General features: G+C 40.1%; 1 protein-coding gene across 3 annotated transcripts in view; it reads right to left on the reverse strand.

The window, feature by feature from the left end:
• The window catches only part of PREX2 (phosphatidylinositol-3,4,5-trisphosphate dependent Rac exchange factor 2), a 287717-nt gene that overhangs the window by 115715 nt on the left and 148350 nt on the right, over window positions 1-23652 (reverse strand). For all 3 annotated transcript variants that reach the window (XM_082600894.1, XM_082600893.1, XM_082600895.1), the window contains exons 20-25: window positions 21318-21454; window positions 18409-18526; window positions 15661-15845; window positions 13234-13395; window positions 3069-3288; window positions 2307-2514 (exon numbers count right to left, since the gene is read on the reverse strand). In XM_082600894.1, coding sequence (XP_082457020.1) covers window positions 2307-2514; window positions 3069-3288; window positions 13234-13395; window positions 15661-15845; window positions 18409-18526; window positions 21318-21454 — 1030 coding nt within the window. The remainder of the gene's footprint in view (window positions 1-2306; window positions 2515-3068; window positions 3289-13233; window positions 13396-15660; window positions 15846-18408; window positions 18527-21317; window positions 21455-23652) is intronic.

The raw sequence follows: 23652 nt of genomic DNA on the forward strand, positions 1-23652 counted from the left end.
CTCTAACCATTTCCTTGAAAATATATCTACATTGGTTGAACTTAAAAAAAAAGAAGTCGGGGCTTCCCTGGTGGCGCAGTGGTTGAGAGTCCGCCTGCCGATGCAGGGGACACGAGTTCGTGCCCCGGTCTGGGAAGATCCCACGTGCCGTAGAGCGGCTGGGCCTGTGAGCCGTGGCCGCTGAGCCTGCGCGTCCGGAGCCTGTGCTCCGCAATGGGAGAGGCCACAACAGTGAGAGGCCCGTGTACCGCACACACACACACACAAAATGTCAATAAATTCACAAAGACAGACAAACTCCGGACAACTGCCAGGAAGTGTTGGGTAGCCAATGCATTAGAGAGACAGTCTCCAAGGCAGTGTTCACTCAGGCACATCAATAATCCTGCCATTGACAAAGGACTCATCTGAAAAGGAGGAATAATAACTCTCGGTTTAACTGGAATCATGGGATTGGTCCAGATGCTTTCCTAGAATCCCTCTGAGATCTAGGATCCATGATTCAATGCTACTATCCATTTGCCTTATTAATAAACAGTCTTCCTCTTGAACCTCCTGAATACTTCAGGGGAAAAAAGAGACTGGTTTCTAAAATACAATATAACATATATGATAAAATCAATTTATTAAATAAAGCAAAATATAATGTCCTAAAATATTAACTTCTCTGTCACAAGGTCATTCTGAAACAATTCCAGATATCATATATTTGTTTAAAAATAACCACCTGTTCTCTCAGTAACCTCAAGCTGTTTAATTTGTCTATGAATGGAGTGGTCCCAATATAATACACCAAGTGTCATACGTAATTTTAAAAAACTAGTGTATTCGACAAAGGAAAACAGAATTTCAATTCTAAATTAACTCATAAAAATGTCAGAAAGCAGTAGCACAGTAAATAGTAACTACTTAAAGATAATCTTAGAAATATGGTGCACTAATATGGTAATTTTGATCTCTAAATTTCAAAGATGTATAAAGTAAGACATCATGTCAATTAAAATTTCATTAGTGTAATGTCTAATTACAACAAAGCCTTGGAAAAAGTTCTAAATATTTTATGTGAAATCTGAATTATCCGTGGAAGTAGGGATGATGTGTGTGTGAACTAAATAATGCACATTTAATAGCCATCTAAATCTGCAACTTCATAAAGGGAGTACATTAAAAAGAGGAAAATGGTCCTTATACCATTTTCAGATTTTTCCCACTATGATATATTCAACAATTTCAATCCTCTGAATGATAAGCAAGCATGTCAAGCCCTAGGCTGATTGCTTTTTGTATTAATTTTTATATTTTTCACCACAAATAGATAATTTGTTATGATTATTCACCCTCTTCTATACATGAGAAACTGAGCTACCCCAAATCCCATTCTGCCTTGACTAGATGTGAAGCATAATCACACTCCATGATGTAGCAAACCATCCTACAGAGTTCAGGCAATTCTCCAACCTTCAAATTCTTGAATAAGAATCAGAGTTGACCTCTGGAAAAATTTTATTCAACTCCCTGCTCTTCTCTGTTCTTGTTTTGTTTTGTTTTGTTTTTGCGGTATGCGGGCCTCTCACTGTTGTGGCCTCTCCCGTTGCGGAGCACAGGCTCCGGACGTGCAGGCTCAGCGGCCATGGCTCACGGGCCCAGCCGCTCCGCGGCATGTGGGATCTTCCCGGACCAGGGCACGAACCTGTGTCCCCTGCATCAGCAGGCGGACTCTCAACCACTGCGCCACGAGGGAAGCCCCTCTTCTCTGTTCTTGATGAAAGATTCCAAATTACTGGCACAGCAATTTGGGTACTTCCTTAGTAAACCATTAATTCAATCAGAAGAGAAGAAAGGGTGTTGGTCATGGGTCCTAGGGTTACATACTTTTGCTTTTACTCATTTAACAAGTATGTTAAGGACTCGGTCTGCTTTACATGTTTTCATAAACATCTATTGACTGCCTATCCACCAAATGCTGTGTTCCGGTCTGTAAAAGGTACACAAGGAAATCCCTACACACAGTTTGTACTCTTTCAATCATATAGTTCAATTTAACATGGGCACACTGAAACTTAGCGTTTTCTATATGAAAGAACCTTGTTGTTCTCTTCCCTGGTATTAAATGCTTCCCTAAGATACAGATCTACAGAACTGCCATGTTTTCTCATTTTTAAGGTGTTGGCATTAAGAGAATCTATACGCTCAGCAAAAATTCCTACATTTTCAAACAGTAAAAAGAATAATGGGTATTCAGGAGTGCCATTTCCTACAGCTATTGTATCACATACATTTCAAAGTACAGTAAATAAAATGCTTACTCATCTGTTTGACAAACACACATCTCCACCTCCTTCAGTGCAGTCTGAAGTTTGCCCAGCAGTTTCTGATAGATATCTTGGGTTTCTAAGTCGTCTTCTTTCAACAAATACCGGAGACCGTGCCCATCTTGCTGCCCCAGAGACAGACCTGAAGGGGCCGCCATGGTTGTAATCGTATGTTGAATGTACACCATAGGGCTTAGTTTTCCTGAGGGGTTGAAACCATTCCACAGCAACCGTTATTACCTTTAACTTACAGTAGCAATCCAGCGCCATTCATTTTAGACGTCCAAGCTTACAAAAGATAAAATGCCAGTCTAATGTTACATTTAATTCAGGAATTAAAGCTTATGGGGAGTTGTGATTAAAGACTAGGAATACAGTTCGATTCCTTGTCCCACTGGGATGGAATGGGATGGCATGGGATGGTACTCTGCATCCCTTGCAGCTGCTCCTCCACTATTTTTCTCATAGTTATAGGGCCATCTCAGATGAGTGATTTCACAGCAAGATGAGCTGTGCCTATCAGGCATGTAAGGAAGACAAAAACAATCATTCTTCTTAGAGGAAAACTAATGAAAATGTGTAACTCCATTTTCATTCTACAAACATTTATGCATAATTATCCAAATGATTAGTGTGAGGAATCCTTTCTTTATAAAATTTCAGACTTGCTGACATGCTAATTTCAGGGATGCAGGAATAGGTATGATTACTTAAGTTACGTGTCATAATTTGATAAAGTTGAAAAAGCTAACATACCTTGTTCCGATTTATTTTCTTTATCATGAGAATTATGCTTCCTGCTATCCAACTGAACACCAAATGCACTCCCCAGGTACGCTGATGTCTTGGGATAAGAAACTTCCATCACATTGACATGGCAGTTGGTGGGGCAGAAATCACTGCTGTGCAGTGGGGAGATTTTAGATTTGGCCTGTTTAAAGGTGGGCCAGGCTCTATTCTTTAGTACACGAGAAAACTGTAGATGAAAGATGAAAGAAAAAGCAGTTGAATGCAGTGATAATTCAAACATTTCACGCCTGTCATCCATAGCAAAATCAAAAGAAAATTAAAACATGTCAACTGCAACGGGTGAAATAAATTACAAGCTGTCAGAAATTAAGTCATTATTTTAAAATTCACACATTCTTAGAAAAGCAAAGCAATATAGGCAGCAAATGCAAAGGATTCTTTTGAAACACTGAATGCAAGTTAAGCGCTAAAAGAGATGAAGTCAAGTGATCAACACCACTTACTAGGACTCAAATCCACAGGCTCCCAGCAGCTGAGAGTCAGAGAGAGAAACTGAATCAGCGTCCTAGGACACCAAGATAGGAGAAGGTGCAAGGTGGCAGAACAGGGTAGCTGTCAGGTCAAGGATGGAAGAAGATGGATTATTCCAAACATCATCAGAAAGTTGACCCAGACCTGAGGCTGGGAACAGGTTAGACAGCAAAGCTTGGTGGTGGGGACCCCCCCACCTGCCCGAATGGCAGGACAACAGGCAGAACAGATTTTACTTCCCACCCGTGCTTCCTGATAATCACTGTTGAGCTCTGGGTCAGGGTCAGCCTGAAGACTGGCGTGGAGGCTGCTTCTATGCCACTGAGAAGAGTGATGCTCAAGGAAGTTATACAACTTGCCCGGAGAGCCACTCCCCTACTTAAACCTTGCCATCCAAATCCACGGTCTACACTTGCCATGGTCTATATAGCCTCCCAAAGTCCAATCCATACCCGGTTTATTTATCTCGAGCTCTCTTCTCCTCGCTCCCTGTGCTCCCCCTGGCTTTCACCCAGCCCCTCTCACATACCGTCTACTCGTTTGAGGCCTTTGTACCGGCTGTTCTTCCCTTGATTCCAAACTTACTCCTATGCATTTTCAAGTTCTATGAAATCATCAAGAAGCCTTCCTTGAGCCCTAGTCTAGGTTCAATTTTCCTGTGTAGGTGCTAGGTTACAGGACCCTGTAATCCTCCTTACAATTATGAATAATTTTCTTTTTATTTATTTATTTTATTTTATTTATTTATTTTTGGCTGCGTTGGGTCTTCTTCGTTGCAGTGTGTGGGTTTCTCATTGCCAGGGCTTCTCTTGCTGCGGAGCATGGGCTCCAGGTGCACAGGCTTCAGGAGTTGTGGCTCGTGGGCTCTAGGGAGCAGGCTCAGTAGCTGTATCACGCAGGCTCAGTAGTTGTGGCTCCCGGGCTCTAGAGTGCAAGCTCAGTAGTTGCGGTGCACGGGCTTAGTTGCTCCGCGGCATGTGGGATCTTCCCAGACGAGGGCTCGAAACTGTGTCCCCTGCATTGGCAGGCGGATTCTTAGCCACTGCACCACTAGGGAAGTCCCATGAATAATTTTCTTATTTCTCTCTCCCTTGGAAGATGGTAAACTCCATGAGAGTGATGCTTACATCTGTCTTGTGCATCACACACAAGCATCTCATAGAACTGAACTGGATTGTAGTTTCAAAAACAAAGGACTGAGAGCCATCTCTTTGTCATTTCTAGTAAAATATGGAATGTGGATTAAATAATATCTATGCTCTCTTCTTCCTTGGAAACTATAACCAGATCCTATCTATTTATTCCACTAGTAGAGTAGTAATCTGGACATTGAAGAGAATAAAAATTAAGACTACTACCAGTTACTGTCTAACTTTTCTAGGTTAAATTCAAGAATAAAGATATGATACCAAAAATCACATCTTATAAGCTCACCATTAGAATATGAACTATCTTACAAGTATATTAAACTGTGTTTTCAAATCACATGTCAGAAGCTATGTATCTCAGCAAAGGGCTAGCACATAGTAGGACTCTAAATAGAACTGGACTGAAATGCAGGAATCTATTAACAAAGTTACTAACACATTTGATAATGATACATAGTGAAAATAGCCTAAACACTGAAAGACAGGAAGGCATTTAGGGAATTCCTGAATTATCACTTTCTCTTTATTAATAAAGAAATTGTGACCTGGAGACTTATCTTGGAAAGACATAGAATTTAAGGCCAGATGAAAACTTTCACTCAGAAGTTCTCTTCCACTGTAGTTGCAGGATAAAAATCTCAGATAAGGCTCCCACGGCACAAAGACACAGAGACTGATTTTATTATGTCACAGCATCCATGGTAATAGACAGTTACCCTTCTCTTGCTTTCTTTCATTTTAACCAATTATTCATTCATTCAAAAATATGAAAATAATCATCTATTCTGGATCCTGTGCTATGCTGGAGACACAGCCCTTGCCCTCATAGAATTCACGGTCTAGTAGGGGACACAGGTAAAAACAATAATATCACCCTTATATATAACAATTATACTATTACAATTATAGGTAACATGTATGTATAAACATATACACAACTGTATATGTGTATATACATATGTAACAATTATATAATAAATACGATATCCAGATAATTAGAAATTTTGGTAAGTGCTGAGAAGGAAGTGAACAGGGTGATGTAATGAAGTATCACTAGAGTGATCAGGCAGAGGAGGGGGAAGATTTCCTTTTCAGTGGGACCCATTTCCTGCAGCTTTCCGACATCTACCTCAATACAAATGTCTTCCGTGCCCTCTCCCCATGCACTCAGAATGGTGCGTAGCCACAGGTCTGAATGTGCCTAGTTCCTCTCAAAGAGTAAGTGGAAACTTCTTTGATAAGAGCCTCTCTTGGAGAAGGAAGAGCCTTATGAAAGCAGTGCTATCTTCCATCCTGGGGAATCCCTAGGAAAGGGCGAGGGGGGGCCATAATCATGGGTCCTGGAAATGTGGATATATTTTGAAGATCAAAAATGTGCTGGCAGACAGCATTCCCTGCTATTTAATGGTGAGCCCTTTCTGAAACACAGACCTAGAATGAGGAAGGCAGAGTTCTTATATTGACCGTGGTGGGCACGTGAAAATGCTCTGATCATGCCATACAGTAGTAAAGGGCCCTGGAAATGTGGATCTGTCATCTTCTTTAGCAACATCAAATGAAACACTGGGGGCTTCCCTGGTGGTGCAGTGGTTGAGAGTCCGCCTGCCGATGCAGGGGACACGGGTTCGTGCCCCGGACCAGGAAGATCCCACATGCCACGGAGCGGCTGGGCCCGTGAGCCATGGCCGCTGAGCCTGCGCGTCCAGAGCCTGTGCTCCGCAACGGGAGGGGCCACAGCAGTGAGAGGCCCGCGTACCGCACAAAAAAAAAAAAAAAAAAGAAAAAAGAAACACTGAGCTCACTCATCTGCTTTGGAGAAGCTCACAAGGAAAGACAAAAGTTCTTTTCCATAAATAAAAACTGCAATTTTGCAATAAAGAAACGTACAGGGTATGGGATGGGGGGTGGGAATGAGTTGGGATGGAAAATGCTTTAGACCTATTATGGACCAAGCTTATTACCAGCTTCATTCATTCATCCTACAATGACCTATCCAGGGTGCTCTAAATCAGGCACGGTTCTAGGCACACTGGGAAACAGTGAATGAACAAAGATTCCTGCCTTCTGGGTGGTTACATTCTAATAAGGGGAGAGGCAAACAATAAACATAGTAAGTCAAAGTCAAAGTGGGACTTTGCCACATGAGAGGTTGGCGAAAAAGGCAGAATCAGCATAGGAGACTACGAATGGGCCACGAAGAAAGTCATAGAAAACTGCTTAAGAAAGGTACAGGCTCAACTGCATCAGATGCTACTAAAACAAGGACTACAATGACAACAGTGAATAAGCTTTGGCAAAATAGAGGTCACCAGTGACCTTAGAAAGGGCCAGTTCAGTTACATGGAGGGAACCAGAGCCCACCTTCAGTGTGCTGAGAACGAAAGGCGAGTGAAACAGCAGGTGTGGACAGTGGGTATGAACAGCGGGTATGAACAGCAGGTATGGACAGCAGGTATGGACAGCAGGTGTGGGCAGCAGGTGTGGACAGCGGGTATGGACAGCAGGTGTGGACAGCAGGTGTGGGCAGCAGGTGTGGACAGCGGGTATGGACAGCAGGTGTGGACAGCAGGTGTAGGTAGCTCTTTTTAGGACAGAGATCAAAGATGTGGAAGAGGAGGTAGAGAGGAGTGTGGCGGGCAAGGGAAACATTTATCTTTAATACAGATATTAAGGCATATTTGTGTATTGACAGGAAGAAGTCATTCTTGGAAAAGGAATTTCAGGTTTTTAATGCATTGATAGTTAATTCATGAATTACCGAGCATGACAAGTTTAGATCCAATTACAGTCATTTGACTACAAGTCAAAAAAAATACAAAGGTAAGCTATTATTTTGCAGAGAGTCTCCCATTTCAATGAAGTGTAAAACCCCACTGGCATGGACCTATAAAAATTTTGTATCGGGGGAAGAGGACATGGGGAGAGATTTTACCCACAGTTTTCCCAATCCATACATCCAATTGGCGATTACGTGGCATTAATAACTAAAGATACTCAGAATAGTCAACGTAAAACTTAGATTCCTACAGATAGTATTTTTGTGTAAAAAGGAACTATCTCTTAAAAGCTCATTAAATATTTATATGGAAGAAGTATCCCCAATGCCAAAAATAAGGCCAATTATGGAATTATCTGGAAACAGGAGAATGAATCTAGAATTTTTAAAAGTTCTCAGGACAACAGAGAGTGAGCACATTCCTCCAAACAGTGCATACTTTTACGTCTGGAACGACTGCCCACACTTCCTGCCCCACAGAGATTAAACGCCAGCTTAGGGTTCATTCAGGTCCCCAGTAAGGTCTGAACATCTGTGGCCTGTAACGCTGGCCAAAACTTTAAATGTGATCGCAGCAGCCTGGCTATGGAAACTGTAGAAATATCAACTGGTTTCTATTTTTAACACGTAAAACTTTTAGACTCAAAATAATAAGGGAAAGCCAGCCTCTTTGAGATTTTAGTTTCTATGGATACATTTTACTTTACACAAAGAGGGCTGTTTGAAGCTTTCATCTGGGAGACAAATAGGTTGCTAATAATAGTTTAAAAGTAAATACGTGGAAATTAAAAATATATATTCACAAATGCTGTAGTTTCTGTTGACATACATCTGTTACATGGATGGAGCTGACCTTACCTGACAGGCTGTTACCTTAGGTATCGACATTTTGTTCAAACAGAAAAGATTCTTGAAATGTTTTCTTGCTAACCCTGTTTCTCTCTTTCGTGAGAAAGATAGCCAGTGATTCTAAACAGGTTTATGGTCAAGAAGGGATGATGAAAGGACTGCTTTTAAAGCACTCATGTCCTGGTTAACTACAAGTTTCTCTTTATTTATAAATTAAAAATAAAAATAAGTGAGACGGCACTCCATAGGACTGACACCTAGTTGGTTACCTGCCACATATGTGACGTGAAGCAAATTCTTACTTCCTGAGAAAGAAGCAGGATGGTAAGACTATTCAGTACACATGGCTACTTGGAGGCTCAAAAAGCAACAACGTGCATACGAGAGCTTTCCAAAGTTCAGTGACATTCTTTTTATCACCTCAAATCACTGCCCGGTAGCCTGTCCACCTCTTCTTTAAAAGCTTCCCAGGCGCCCAGTTACTCCTGAGGAAATGGAAGATGCTTCTCACTCCCCGGGATAATGCTGCTGAGAATCCCCAACATTTGAAAAACTCTGCTTATAATCCCCCAAAACATACACCTCTCAGTTCATTGCAAACCAGGTTGTTGTTAGAAACAAAGAAATAACACCTTCTTTATCGCCATAACCAATTAATCATAGACGGTATATATTTTCATCCTACACACAGCTTGAATTGATCTTTTTCTCTCTGTCCCCAATGCTTCTACATGAGACCAAGTCAGCCTCAACTTGGACAGCTTACAAACAAATCTGACGATTATGTCACTTCAAAACATCACTGGAGGGGCTTCCCTGGTGGCGCAGTGGTTAAGAATCTGCCTGTCGGTGCAGGGGACAGGGGTTCAAGCCCTGGTCTGGGAAGATCCTACATGCCATGGAGCAACTGAGCCCATGCGCCACAACTACCAAGCTTGCACTCTAGAGCCCGTGAGCCACAACTACTGAGCCCACAGTCCACAACTACGGAAGCCCAAGAGCCTAGAGCCCATGCTCCACAAGAGAAGCCACCGCAATGAGAAGCCCATGCACCTCAACAAAGAATAGCCCCTGCTCGCCGCAACTAGAGAAAGCCCGCATGCAGCAACGAAGACCCAACGCAGCCAAAAATAAATAAAAATTTAAAAAAAGAAAATCACTGGAAAAAGTCACATTTTGTCAGGTTTCCTTTTTAACTGCATCCAACTAAAATCTTCCTTTCTGGCCCAGGCAGTACGTCAACTCTTCATCAATCAGATCAGTCTCATTTCTAAGTCTTTGCCTTCATTTATGATCTCTCCCTTTACTTGAGGGCCATCTCTCTTCCTTTTCACTCTGACAGATCTTTGCAGTTGATAGCAGCTAGCATCTGCTGACCACTCTGTCCGAGATGATTTCTCCATTACTGAAATGCTATTGCCCTTGTAGTCAGAACCATACTGTTTAGCACATCAGCTGTGTAGCAAAGTATCAACTACAGGTAAACAAACAACAACCAGTTTTAGAATAAAAGGGAGCAAGGTTCAAATTCCACTGCCACTCCCAGCTGTGTGCCTTTGGGAAAGTTACTTGATCCCTCTGAGCTTCAGTCACTTCATCGATGAAATGGATAATATGTCTCATATCATTGTGTTGGTAAGATTATACAACACAGGCAAACTGTAAAATATAGCTAGCATGCAATGCCTGACATAGACTGCTATAAACTGTTGTGCGCTCTATAACGGCACAGAGGAGCAGCATACAGAGCAAGGTGCTGGGTGCCAGCATGTTCAACCATTCATGGCAACACCTCCTAGTAGGCTAAGTAGTATTATTATTACTTCATGTATTTTGACCTTTCTTCCCAAGTAGATTGTACGTGGGGGAGGGCAGACTTCTTCAAATAACTGACTTAAGCCCCTATTGCCTATGTAAAAGATACACATTTAGTAAGTATTTCCCCAGTCTTCCTGTCCCATCCTGCAACAAACTTGCTTTTGTGAACTTGAGTTTTTGACCAATGCTCTTTCATTAAAGAGTGTCATAAAAATATCTGCCACATAAAACAAATTGCCACTTCTTTTGCAGGGCTATGTTTATGGACACTGCCCTGACATTCCTGGTGTTGCCTCTTTGAAATCCAGGGTGAGAGATTTCCTTTAGAACTTAGACCAAGAAAACCTTTACTTCTCTTAAGAAACATGTATGTATCACAGGGATGCTGATAAATAAGTAACAGACCGTGTTTCCCTTTTCATTTTGGCCATCAGTAAGCTGAAGGCCAAATATAATATTCCACTTTAGCAAGTAAATAGAGTCTTCGGACCTGCTTACCTACAGCCCCTTTTTCCCTGATGGTCTATACTATCTGTTCTAATATAGCTTTACCTCTCAATTTACCTACTCATTTTCCTCCAATATTCAATCTCTCCTTCTTTCTTTTAGTAATAAAATTCCTTGAGTTTTAGTTTGGCACATGGATGCCTAGTTTGAGACTACATTTCCCAGCCTCCCTTTCACTAAACAACGGGATGTGAACAGTAGTGATGTGTACAACTTCTGGGTCCTGCCCTCAAAAGGAAGCGCTTTACTCTCCACTTCCTGTTTCCCCTTCTAAGGGGCATTCATTTAGACATGGTGGTGGTGCACCAAGTTTGGCTTTGCGGAAGAGGGCAATATCCTAGGGGAGAAAACAAAAATATAGAAGGATCCCTAGAAGATCATCAAGCCCCACCTCACTGGACTCCTATCAGATTATACTTTCAAACGAGTGAGAAATAAACTTTCTATCTGGTTGAAGCCTCTGTTGCCTTGGTCCTTCTTAAAGCAGCTGAATCAATACCCTATGTAATATACCCTCATCTTAATGTTTTATTTTTATTTCTATATTTTACCTTTTCTTATGTGTATTTCTTTAAGCTACTTCTACTGCTTTTGCTGTCTGAATGGAGAGAAGAAAATAGGAACAAAATCCGAAAAAGGTAGAAAAATGACACACGCAAAAGTGACAAGCTTGACAACCAGAATCTGCCTGAACCCTACCATACTTTATACAGATCCGTTTCTGAAGGAGAATGACTCTCTTTTCAAAATGTGTTCAAAAGGGGACTACTAATTTGCATTTTTTAGAGCTTTTAAATTTAACTTCAAAGCATTGTCACCTCTCACAGAGACAGGAGAAGTAAAAAGAAAATCTTCCGTTCTTCAGCTTCAACGAGACATATTCATGGAATCTTTGCCAAACTTAAAGAGGTCAAGAGCAATCATGGAAAGAGGGTGAACAGATGTGACAGTTATGCAGTGATCTTGAATATCATTTTTTCTTCATGTCAATGGACTTATAAAAAATTATGACATCAATACATATTCAACTTCACAAGCCTAACAGTGTAGGAAATGCTTAAAGAAAAACACAGTGAGCCCGCTTCCCCTCCCCCTACCTGAGGCAACCAAATTGAAACCCCTTGGGTATTCGTTCACACATTTCCCTATTTTTGTATGGACATATCTGGACACATATTGACTTATCTTTTATTTGCCATACCAAACATAGACAGTTAGCTCATATTCATAAACACTGGGATAAATAATATTTCCTAGTATGACTACCAAAATTTAAGCAACCAGCCTCACTTTGAGGGAAGTAATTAGCTAGCCTCCCACTGACACAAACAGGAAAAAAAATTAAAACCTACTATATGTTTTAGAGATCAATTTTTATTTATTCTACCTCTAAAATATATCCTCAAGTTCACCAAATGTTCTCTGTCTCCTCTGTCTTCCCCAGAGTCCAAGCCATGACCGTCACTCACCTGGACTATTGCAATCGCTTCCCACCCCTCTCTATGCCTCACTTCTTGCCCCTTGCAATCCATTCCTACAGAGGAACCGGCACAACCTTTCAAAAACCTAAATTAGATGAAGTCACCCTTCTATCTAAAATTTTCCAACTGCTTCTCATCGATGTAAGAAGAAAATCCAAACACCTTCCAAAGTCCTGAAAGGTACAAAGAGCTTCCACGGCACCTCATACCTGTCCCTGCCCAAGCCTCTGCCCTTATAACTGACTGGTCACTCTTCCCAACACCCTGACCTTCTTTTTGCTTTGGGGCCTCTGTACCAGCTGCTCTGTCTACCTGGACGCTTCTTCCTCCCATTTAAAGGAAGAGTTCTACTTGTCATTCAGACACGAGTTTCCCAGAGAGGCTTTCTCTATAGCCACCCAGCCTAGAGTTCCCACACCCTGGCACTTCCCACCGTAGCTTTCCTCAAAACTCTCTCCAATATTTGATTTTCCCCCTTTGTAGAGATTTATTTACTTCGTTGTAGTCTCCCCCACTCAAATGGAAGCATCGTGAGAGGAAAGACCTTCTCTCCTTTCCTGCCGTATTCCTGGTACCAAGAACACTGCTTCACACACAAAAGGTGCTCAATTAATACGTCAAATGAATGAGGCAATGAATCCATTTAAAACAGCCGATGTTCCATGTACTTTCTGATTGAGGGCTCTGTTCCCTCTGTCAAGAGAACAGGTAAAGAAGAACTATAGTGTAATAATAAAAATCTGATTTCAGAATTAGGTGGCCTGGATTTAAACCCTAACTCTATTCTTTCCAGTAAGTAATTTAATTCTTTAGGCCTCAGTTATTATATTTGGAAAATGTGGAATAATGGCCTAGCTTACAAGTTTGCAAAGATCAAATGAGGCAAAGGATGTAAATAAAGGCATTCAAAAAACTCTAAAATGTTACATAAATGTTATCATTATTTCAATAAAGCGGTACATAAATAAGTAATGAAAAATATCAAGAATTGAATTAAATTTGACATTAAAATAATAATTTAAATATTAATCACTTGTACAATACATACATAGAGCTTTTACCTTTTTATAACTGGATATTCTCTGACATATGCGCTCAATTTTTTCATTGCAAACAGCACTGAATTTACTCTGAAGGTCAGTAGGAATCACCTCGTTCAAAGAGTTAAGGCTGGTGCAGTTTTGTACAAAATGATCATCGCTTTTAGCCAGGGCTTCAAGAATCTGTAGACACACATACACACACACACACAAAATAGAACAAGAAAATAAAACCTTCAAAATCAGCCAAATAAAATTTTCACAATTCCACAACACAGGGTGACTTTCCCCAGTGTGCTTCTTTTAGCTGCCTGGGATTTGTATGTTCAATAAACCCTGGCAGTGAAGTGATGGACTTTTGTGTCTGGCATCTCCTGTTTTCCCTTCTGCTGGCTGTAAAAGGCTGCCTGAGGGAGGTGAGGGGACTTCAAAGACTCCCTGCTGGATGAATCAGGACACTCTGATGTGTACACTCTCATATTTTAGTCAGAGCTACTCAGAATATTTTTTTTTCTCAGTTTGGTAGTAGAACAACAAAAACTAAGGAAAACCATATCCTTGCTTGCTACTGAGAGGCTGGTACAGAGAGCGCATTTAACAAATGTTTGCTGAAGGAATGAATAAATGAGACTTTCTCTTGATAAAGTAAAAAGCAATGTTGCTTTCACTGTCTGAACTCCATCTGATAAAAGTGTTAGATAAAAGCATCCATATGGGGCTTCCCTGGTGGCGCAGTGGTTGAGAGTCCGCCTGCCAATGCAGGGGATGCAGGTTCGTGCCCCGGTCCGGGAAGATCCCACATGCCGCGGAGTGGCTGGGCCCGTGAGCCATGGCCACTGAGCCTGCGCGTCCGGAGCCTGTGCTCCGCAACGGGAGAGGCCACAACAGTGAGAGGCCCGCGTACCGCAAAAAAAAAAAAAAAAAAAAAAAAAAAAGCATCCATATGACGTATTCAACTAGTAAATCCTTTTGGCTGTTTTAATCAATTATAAGGCAGTGTGTGTGTGTGTGTGTACACCATGAATCACTGAGAATTTCCCATGAACTGAGAATTAATTATGTTTATTATTTATATGTAGCATTCATGATTGTTCAAAGATCACAACGACTGATTACACCCTTACCTGACAGTTTTATAATATTGTGTGAGACAACCTACAGGTGCTGTGTTTATTTTACCTCCTTCACCACCTCCATTTCCCCGTCTTGCAGAATATAGAGTGTGAGTTTTTTGTTTAATCACTAGTCTAGAAATTAGAGCTCACTTTATCATTAGCAGTGTGATCTTGGTTAAATTTCTCAATTTCTTTGACTTTCTTTTCTTCATGTGTAAAACAGAAATATGTGCAGACTAAGTTGTACACTTGTCATATATAAAATAATCCACGTAATCTTGCCAATTTGAAATAGCTAGAAAATGAGATAAAATAATTACAATAACCTGATCCCAAACTCTTCTGTGGATCCTCTTAATAGTATAATGTAGCTGGGAAGGGGTTGCATTTTGAAAATATAGATTCTCTATCCGTAGGTACATATAGTGGTACAATGCCATCAGAATGATGGGATTTTTTTCAAAAGTTAACTTTCAGAATATAAAACAAAAACATAAAACAATTATTTTTGAAATAGTGCATTTGGATTTTTATATTATTTTTCTTCCACTAAAATAAAAAAAATACATGTTATTAATGCTAGATCTATCTCAACCACACACATTCAAAACAAGAATTGAAATGAAGAAATAAAGGTGGCAAAGCTATACAAAAGCAGATGGAACACTAAAGCTCCAACCTGTGGAGGGTCCAACAGGAATCTGATCGATTTACCTTGTGGGAAGGAGCATGAAAAGCAAACACAGGGTCGCCTCTTACTTAGCATATGTTTTATCCATTTGGATGAAGACCCCCCTTTTTCCCTTCCTATTTTGCTGTAGTCTAAGTACAAGATCCTTTGCAACTAAGAATTCTATAAATACCTGAAGATCTATTCATAAACTGATCTCTAAGCTTCGAGCAATTTTATGAAATAAAATGAGACTTGCAGAATTTGAATGCATTTTACAACTTCAAATATTCTTCACAGGATTATGTACATTTAGGAAAGCACCACCTGTCATGAAAACCATCTGAAACGTATTCATGATACTGAGTTAACAGACATAGTAAACTTACTAAATGCAAAGACACCTTTGCCAAATCAACTAATGCTCGCCTGGGCAAGCGTCCCATCTAACATGACACTGTGCTCCAAGAGATCGATTAAAAAAAAAAAAAAAAGACTGTACATAAACTGAATAATGGGGGAAAAAAGAACAAGAAAAAGAACTTGAATGAGCAGACAGCTGAAACATGTACAGCTATTTACATTTTTTAAAGTAGGGGGGAGGGAGGGTTTCAGCTGCTTAACTGAGAACAAAATCCCTTCCTCTGCAGGGATCACTCGTACCTTGGCAGTGAGGCTGAAGAAACCTTTGGGCTCGATCATCTTCTCCACCACGTTGCACTTGATCCCGGCGGTGCTGTCGTACTCGTACACGACGCCATATTCTAGGTGGACGTTATCCACCGTCAGACTCACGTGCTCCTTCTTCCCGTCGATGATGGCCATGGTGTTGAACTTGTCAATTACCTCTGGAATAAAGACAATTTTAATTCAGCAAATTCAGGAAGGGTTTGTTAGTCTCTTCAAATAATTTGAGTCTCTATGAATAATTTTTAAAGAGTTCTTTAAAGGGTGACTAAATCTGCTGTGCTAAATGAAGCGTCTATTCTTGTTAAAATTTTTAAAAATAAGAACAGTTAAAAAAATACATGACTGACCAATCCAAATCTTACCACTCTAACATGACTAGTCTTATCTTTGCACACCCATTTTGATCTATGGACCATATGTATGCCTATTTATACCTATATCAACATTAAACGTACAATTTTTTCATTAAAAGCACGTATAACTTAAAGTCAGGGTTCCTAAAACTGCCTCAAACATTGGATGAATATTTTCCCAAAGCAGAAAAAATACAGAAAACCATACTGAAGCAGCAGAAAGGAGATGGAATAATTATTTTTTTAAGCAAGGAGTGCCTGAATTTTCCCAAACAGCACCTTCTGAAGCTGACTCATTGCAAAAATGTGTCATTGTTCACTGTGATAAAATTTCCATCTGGAATGTATTCCTATAGGTTTTTGGCCAACAATCAGTCAGCTAGGGGAAAAAACACCTAAAGTCTCAAGCAAGAAACTGCTGAGGAATCTAACAGTAAATATTAAATAAGCGAAAACAGAATATTAGTTTAACACAATTAAGCCCTAGAATAGCAGAAACAGTAAATATAAAATAGGCAAAAGCAGGGCTTTCCTGTTGGCGCAGTGGTTAAGAATCGACCTGCCAATGCAGGGGACATGGGTTCGAGCCCTGGTCTGGGAAGATCCCACATGCCACGGAGCAACTAAGCCCATGCGCCGCAACTACTAAGACTGCGGTCTGGAGCCCATGAGCCACAACTACTGAGGCCACGTGTCACAACTACTGAAGCCCACGCACCTAGAGCCTGTGCTCCGCAACAAGAGAAGCCACCGCAATGAGAAGCCCACGTACCGCAACGAAGAGTAGCCCCTGCTCTCCGCAACTAGAAAAAGCCCGCGCACAGCAACGAAGACCCAACCCAGCCAAAAATTAATAAATAAAATAAATAAATTTATTTTAAAAAATAGGCAAAAGCAGAAAAATGGTTTTCTTTAAAATAATTAAGTCCAAGAATAGGTATAAATCAATTTCCAGAGCATCTCATTAACCCATTCTACCTTTCACTGTGGCACCAATGATGATTAGCAAAAACTAACTACAAATGAGGAATAAAAGCCTCAAGATAAGGTCCTGAGATTTGTCCTGGTTTGAATAAATAAAAGAGCCGATTTAGCGCTCAGCTTTGCTGCTCCAATGAGATTGAAATGTTTCTGATGCTGTTCATGATCCGAGCAGCTCCTCCCAAGTGGCCTTCCAGGAATGGAGGGAAAACTGCTTTTCCTAAGTACCCCCATATGATTCAGTGTGCGAGGCAAATTCTCCAGCTATTCTGGTTTGGAAGAACCTAACAGTACAATAAAAATGTCCAGAGACATCCACCAATAGTATAAGTGGAAAGACAGCAAGAAAGTGTAGGAGCGGATTCAAGGACTTCCATGAAAAGTTTATAATGATGTTTCAAGGTATTTGTTACAGGCAAACGTAAATGTAGTTGCCTCAGTCCCGTCACTCTTCGCCACTGAATACAGTGACCTGCAGGTTTGCTTCACTGAGAAAACAGAAATGGTATGAGTTCTTATCAAAAGATCTCTCTCCCTCTCATACTCACGTTACTAGTTTCCCTCCTTCATTACTTTAAGAATACAGTAAAAGTTACTTGCATCAAGAAAGTATTTTCAAAACAAGGACCTACTGTATCGCACAGGGAACTATATTCAATATCCTATAATAACCTATGATGGAAAAATCTCTGGAAAAGAATACATATATACGTATAACAATCACTTTGCTGTACACCTGAAACTTACACAACATTGTAAATCAACTATATTTCTATTTAAAAGAAAAGGAAAAAAATGTATTTTCAAACGAACTATGGACCTTCTGAACGAGGGCTTCTCATATTGTAATGTACATACAGATACGACAAGATCTTGTTAAAATGGAGATTCTCATTCAGTAGATCTGGGGTGGGGCTGAGATTCTGCATTTCTGTCTTACTCAGGTGATGCTGATACTGCTGGTTTGTGAACCACAGTGGAGTGGGAAGGTACACACAATGTTTAAACTCAAAATAAGGAAACATCATAACTTGGGTTTGAATCCTCATTCCACTGCTTACTAGCTTGGGCACGTCCATTCACCTCTATGGGTCTCTATTTCTTCTCCCATAAAATGAGAAGGATGATAATCACACCTTTAATAGATTTTCATTTTTGATGACTTGATGAGATAATCCACGTAAAACATTTAATAAAGTACCTAAGAGAGTGTCATAGCTATTCTATGTTAGTCACCAGCAATTACGACTTAGGGATTTGACGTGACATCTATTTGAGATGACTAAGAAGTGGCTTGAACATATAAGGTTTTCAATAACTGGGACGCGGCAATGGCACATAGACAAAGAATACAATAGGGCAAAGAGGAGAAAAAGGAGGAACCCACCTTCTACCTTACAGTCAAAAGCGTCCCCTGCTTCATCTCCTGGGGGTTTGGAGTTAGACTTCTGAAGGTCTTCCTGAGCGCTCTCAATGCTGTTATAAACCCACTGAATGGAATCTTGCTGGAAATGAGGGGGAGAAAGAAACCTCAGAGGTGTTAGTGCTTCCTGAAATGCATATCCATTTCATAAACCTGCTTCAAAAGGAGAGTTGACAATCTTACTTATTCTTCTAGTTTAAATACAGTAAAATACAGTAACATTTGAAAGAGAAGGAAAATCAATGCCAGAAACTAATAGAAAGTCGGTGGCATTATTTTTCAACAGGGACTTCCCTGGTGGGGCAGTGGTTAAGAATCCGTCTGCCAATGCAGGGGACATGGGTTCGAGCCCTGGTCCAGGAAGATCCCACATGCCACGGAGCAACTAAGCCCATGAGCCACAACTATGGAGCCTGCGCTCTAGAGCCCACAAGCCACAACTACTGAAGCCTGTGCGCCTAGAGCCCATGCTCTGCAACAAGAGAAGCCACCGCAATGAGAAGTCTGTGCACCGCAACGAAGAGTAGCCCCCACTTGCTGCAACTAGAGAAAGCCCGCATGTAGCAATGAAGACCCAACACAGCCAAAAATAAATAAATAAAATAAATTTTTAAAAAAAGATTACTAAGTCAGTGAGAATCTGATAGGATGATAAAACTAAATAAAAAATATTTTTCAACAAACTAACAAACTTTTTAAGCTTGAGATTTTTTCTTCCAAAGATAGATAGGCTTTTAAATAAGATGTATTTCCCAAATGTCTTAAATGACTCGAGTCTATAAATTACACTTTTACATAAATGTTAGATGGGCACTTTTCTGAAGAAGCAATGGTCTATAATTGTACAAATGACTTAAATGCCCTCCTAACAGTCACATATGTTTCAACACATTTAACGGTTTTTGTGAATCAAACTAATAAGGAAATTGGAAGAACACCTCTCATCTCATGGGGTTCCCAACTGATATAACTATCTTTTAGTCCTTCCACGTCATAAATCATCCTATATTTTCACTGAAGTAGCAGTTCCTGTCTTATTTAGATAAATGAGAGATGAAATGGCTACCAAGTAATGCTTTCAGGGTTGCATTACTACTTTTAATGTTTGTACTTTTCCTAGTTAAGATGATAAGCTGAGTTGCACGACTGAAGTGTGACAGAATTTGTACTATCCATTTTTCTCTTGTATTAACTTCACAATTGTGTTTGATTATTACATTGCTATCCATTATTAAAATGCTAGTTAACATTTAATCATTCAAGTACACCTTGGTGACCTGTTGTGGCCTCCAAGTAACCACATCCCCCAGAGTCTACACCTTTGTGTAGCTCCTTCCCACACTCATCCTGGGCTTGGTCACGTGATCTGACTCTTCAAAGGGAGAGCAGTAGCAAGCATGATGTAAAGAGGTGACTGCCTGTAATATTCCCTCTTGAAACCCAGACACCATGCAGAAAGGAGAATTCTGCTAAGGAATGGAAAGGAAGGCCAGGTGGAGCGGCTCTGGAGTGAGAGGCCATCCGGAGGAGAACCCCAGCACCAGTCAGTTCCCAGCAGAACAAAGCCACATCAGGATGAAGCCCTCACAGGAACCAACACCCAGTCAACCCAGAGAACCAAGAGAAACGATTAATCACTGTTGTTCTAAGTCACTAAGTTTCGGGACAGTCTGTTTTGTGGCAATGGATACCCAATAGAGCATGTTATTCACTTAGTGACTTTTTCTGTCCATTTATTGCTTTTCTTAATTATTTCACTGATCAACACCTCTCCAACAAGGAAGACAGGGGAAATGAAAAGAAATGAAACTCAAGTCAATTTGGCTACTTTTAAAAATTTTGATAGAAGGGGAAAAATTTGATCATTTAAGTAGCATCTTTTTAAAACTTCATTTACTAATACAGTTCAATAAATATATATTTATTAAACTACTGTCAACCCAAATAACCTAGGCAACTATGTGTGAATTCCAACCTGCTGTGCTCGTTTGACCTCACTAGTAAGCAAAACTGATCAGCTCTTTTCTTGTGGGCTCAGTATTTTGCAGGATGTCAGTCCTGGCCTAGGAGAAAATAGCCACTCATCTTTCTGTTTTGGACACAAAGTCATTTTCTCAAATCTAGAAAAGAGTACTTCACCGAGCATGACAGAAAAAAATAGGAAGCCTGTCCTTTAAAATTCCTTTTGCACTCAGTTAATTAATTTGAGAGAATTTTCTCTTATAATCCAACACTCCCTTGTATCTCATGAGATAATAAGCTTTACTTATCAATTAGGATTCTAATTTTATTTTTGTATAGCACTTAAAGTTTGGATCAGAGGACAGTGCTTAAGATTTTAAGTAATGGCAAACACATATTGGTATTTTCTTTTAAAAGCTAAATCCAGCTACCTAAATAAAAATATATCCAACAGTCAATCACAGACCCTATAAAACCCATAATTTTTTCTTTTTCACAGAAGTTTTATAATAAACAGTGTAAGCATTTATAATTCATATACACAGACGGAGGTACACGCTGACCATTATAGATTCTAAGGCAATCACAAGAGTCAAGAAAACAGTTCAGGCCTTTGGATTTCAATTTGATAAACAGTTAGCTATTTGAAAACTCATCACAATGAAAATGAAAATAGCCCAGAGCACTTTTTAAACTGGTGATAATACTGTAGCAGCAAAATGTGGCCATTTAAGCAGAATCGATTATAACTAATTATGCAGATAAAACAAGCATTATGAGATTGAAAGTTCTGCACTTAAATGTGAACTTGTCACTGTAAACCACAAACAACCCTGGCACTATCCCATGCTGTCCCCGGGGCCTTCTGTGCAGGTTTGCGATTACAGCTACACCAGCCAAGGGTAGTTTACCTTCGTTGGTCTCCTGTACTTCCTGCAGGCCGTGACATGGGCAATAACACTGGCGTGTGTCTCTTTGCTGACATTGATTCCATTTACTTTGATGATACACTGTCCAGGGTGAAGACCAGCGGCTGCGGCCACAGTTCCTTTAAATACAAATGAGAAAATTGCCAAAAACTAATTTTAGGAATATGATTCATTTTTATCCCATATACCGTAAGGAAGGCAATTTTAAAATATGATAAACATCTAGCTAGCATGTTCTTGATGAATCTGGCTTTGACGGCAATGCCTTCTCAAAAATTTCCTGCTTTTTACCTGGCCATTCAAACTGTGTTGAACAAATATCTTCCCACCCCCTGAAGAATTTGTTTGAAGAGATACTGTGAAGACACCTTTATAATGCTAATCAGTTATTTTCCCTTTCAAATGTCTAATCCATCTAATTTTCTAAATATGCATATATAATGGCACAATGAGAAAGCCAGAAATACAGGCCTTTTTACCTTCCTTTAGTCTACAAAATCTCTAAATATTTAAACAGTATTCACTTTCACTTTTTAAAATGCCAACAATTAAAAGAAATTCTTAAGGAAAAAAATCAAGTCAATTAGTGACTAGAAGTAGACTGGATTTGCTAAGAGAAATAAGAGTTCAGGATACGTACAAAGGGTCAGGAACCAGACAATTTGGGGAGAATAAAATTAATCAGAAAACATCAACTGTCCATCATTTATTTTCAGAGATACAGTGGCATATCCTAACAGGTGAGTTAAGATTTTCAGAACCTTCCAATCATTACTATTTGATATTCTGAGCAAATCAACATTTACAAAGCACCACTGCTAAATACAATGTACATAATTAACATCAATGATTATAAAACTTATCCTAAGTATGTTAGAAGAGCCTTCCTTTGTAAGCAATTTCTCCCATGAAGGAATTATTAAACATCTTAAAGAACATAATTTATATTCAAGAAGACAGTATACATTTCTTCTCACTAAAATTCACTCCCAGAAATATTAAGTGGTTTTTCTGGATTGAGCTGAGTCTTAAGGGAGGGAGGGACAATCGCAGCAGAAAGAACAGCCTAGAATCTAAAAAAAAGGGTACAACTGAACTTAGCTACAGAACAGAAATAGAGTGACAGATGTAGAAAACAAACTTATGGTTACCAGGGGGTGGTGGGGAGGAGGGATACCCTGGGAGACTGGGAATGACACATACATACTACGATATATGAAATAGATAGATAATAAGAACAGGGGACTCTGTAGGGCCCAGGGAGCGCTACTCAGTCTTCTGTAATGGCCTATATGGGAAAAGAATCTAAAAAACAGTGGATGTATGTATATATATAAGTGATTCACTGTGCTGTACACCTGAAGCTAACACAACACTGTAAATCAGGTCTACTCCAATAAAATTTTTTTAAAAAAAGAAGAAGAAGAAAAAGAGCCTGAAAAAGGCACTGAGTCAAGAATAACCTGGACACTTGGGACCATAGGAACAGTCAGTGTGAGCTTAGAATGAAAGTGGGTGAGAGACTGGAGAGCAAAGCAGAGGCAGGTTGTGAAGTCTCTGTGCGCTTTGCGTGAAGTCCTGAGTGTGAACCTTACTATACACGTGAGAGGAAAAACATTTAAGAATTTGAAGCAGAGAAGTGACACGATCGCTCCCAACCCCCGCCTATGCAGAGGATGGATCATCGGAGTTGAAGTCAAAAATCAAAATCACAGCAAGCATCCACTGCAGATTCCCAGGATGGAATTAAGGTAGCTTTAGTTATAAAGGGGAGAACGAGATCAAGTTTCTGATGTTTGATGATGGCGTTGACAGAAAGGCTGTAGCCCGCACTCAGGATCACTCCTGTGCCTTCGGACTCAGTGGCTGAGTAGACGGAGTTATTTAAATAAAGAGAGAATTCAGAAGGCAAAGCAGCTTCAGAGAATAGATAAAAAGTTCAGCTGGGGATAATACTGGGTTTCTTCAGGTGCCAAAGGTGCATTTAGGTGGAGATGTTTAATAAACAATTAGATCTAGGCTATAGAACTCAAGAGATCTGGGCGGGAGAAAGAGATTTAGAAATCCCCAGAAAAGAGGATCAATATGATTGTTTATGGTAGAGCAAGAAGGCAAAGAAGAGAAGAGAGTTCCAACAGTTCAGGGGTCAATAGCTGAAGAGCTGGCAGAGGAGGGGTAGGAGAAAAATCTGAAAAGTACCATCTCAGAAATCAAGATAATGAACGTTTTAGGCCAACGGGAGCAGTCCGTTTAAATAAATGCAACAGAATATTCAATTAAGACAAGAACTCTCAATGTCCATCGTATTTTCCAGTTA

Source organism: Mesoplodon mirus (genome assembly GCF_964341445.2).
Source record: "Mesoplodon mirus genome assembly, chromosome: 16".
NCBI classification, from domain to species: Eukaryota; Metazoa; Chordata; class Mammalia; order Artiodactyla; family Ziphiidae; genus Mesoplodon; species Mesoplodon mirus.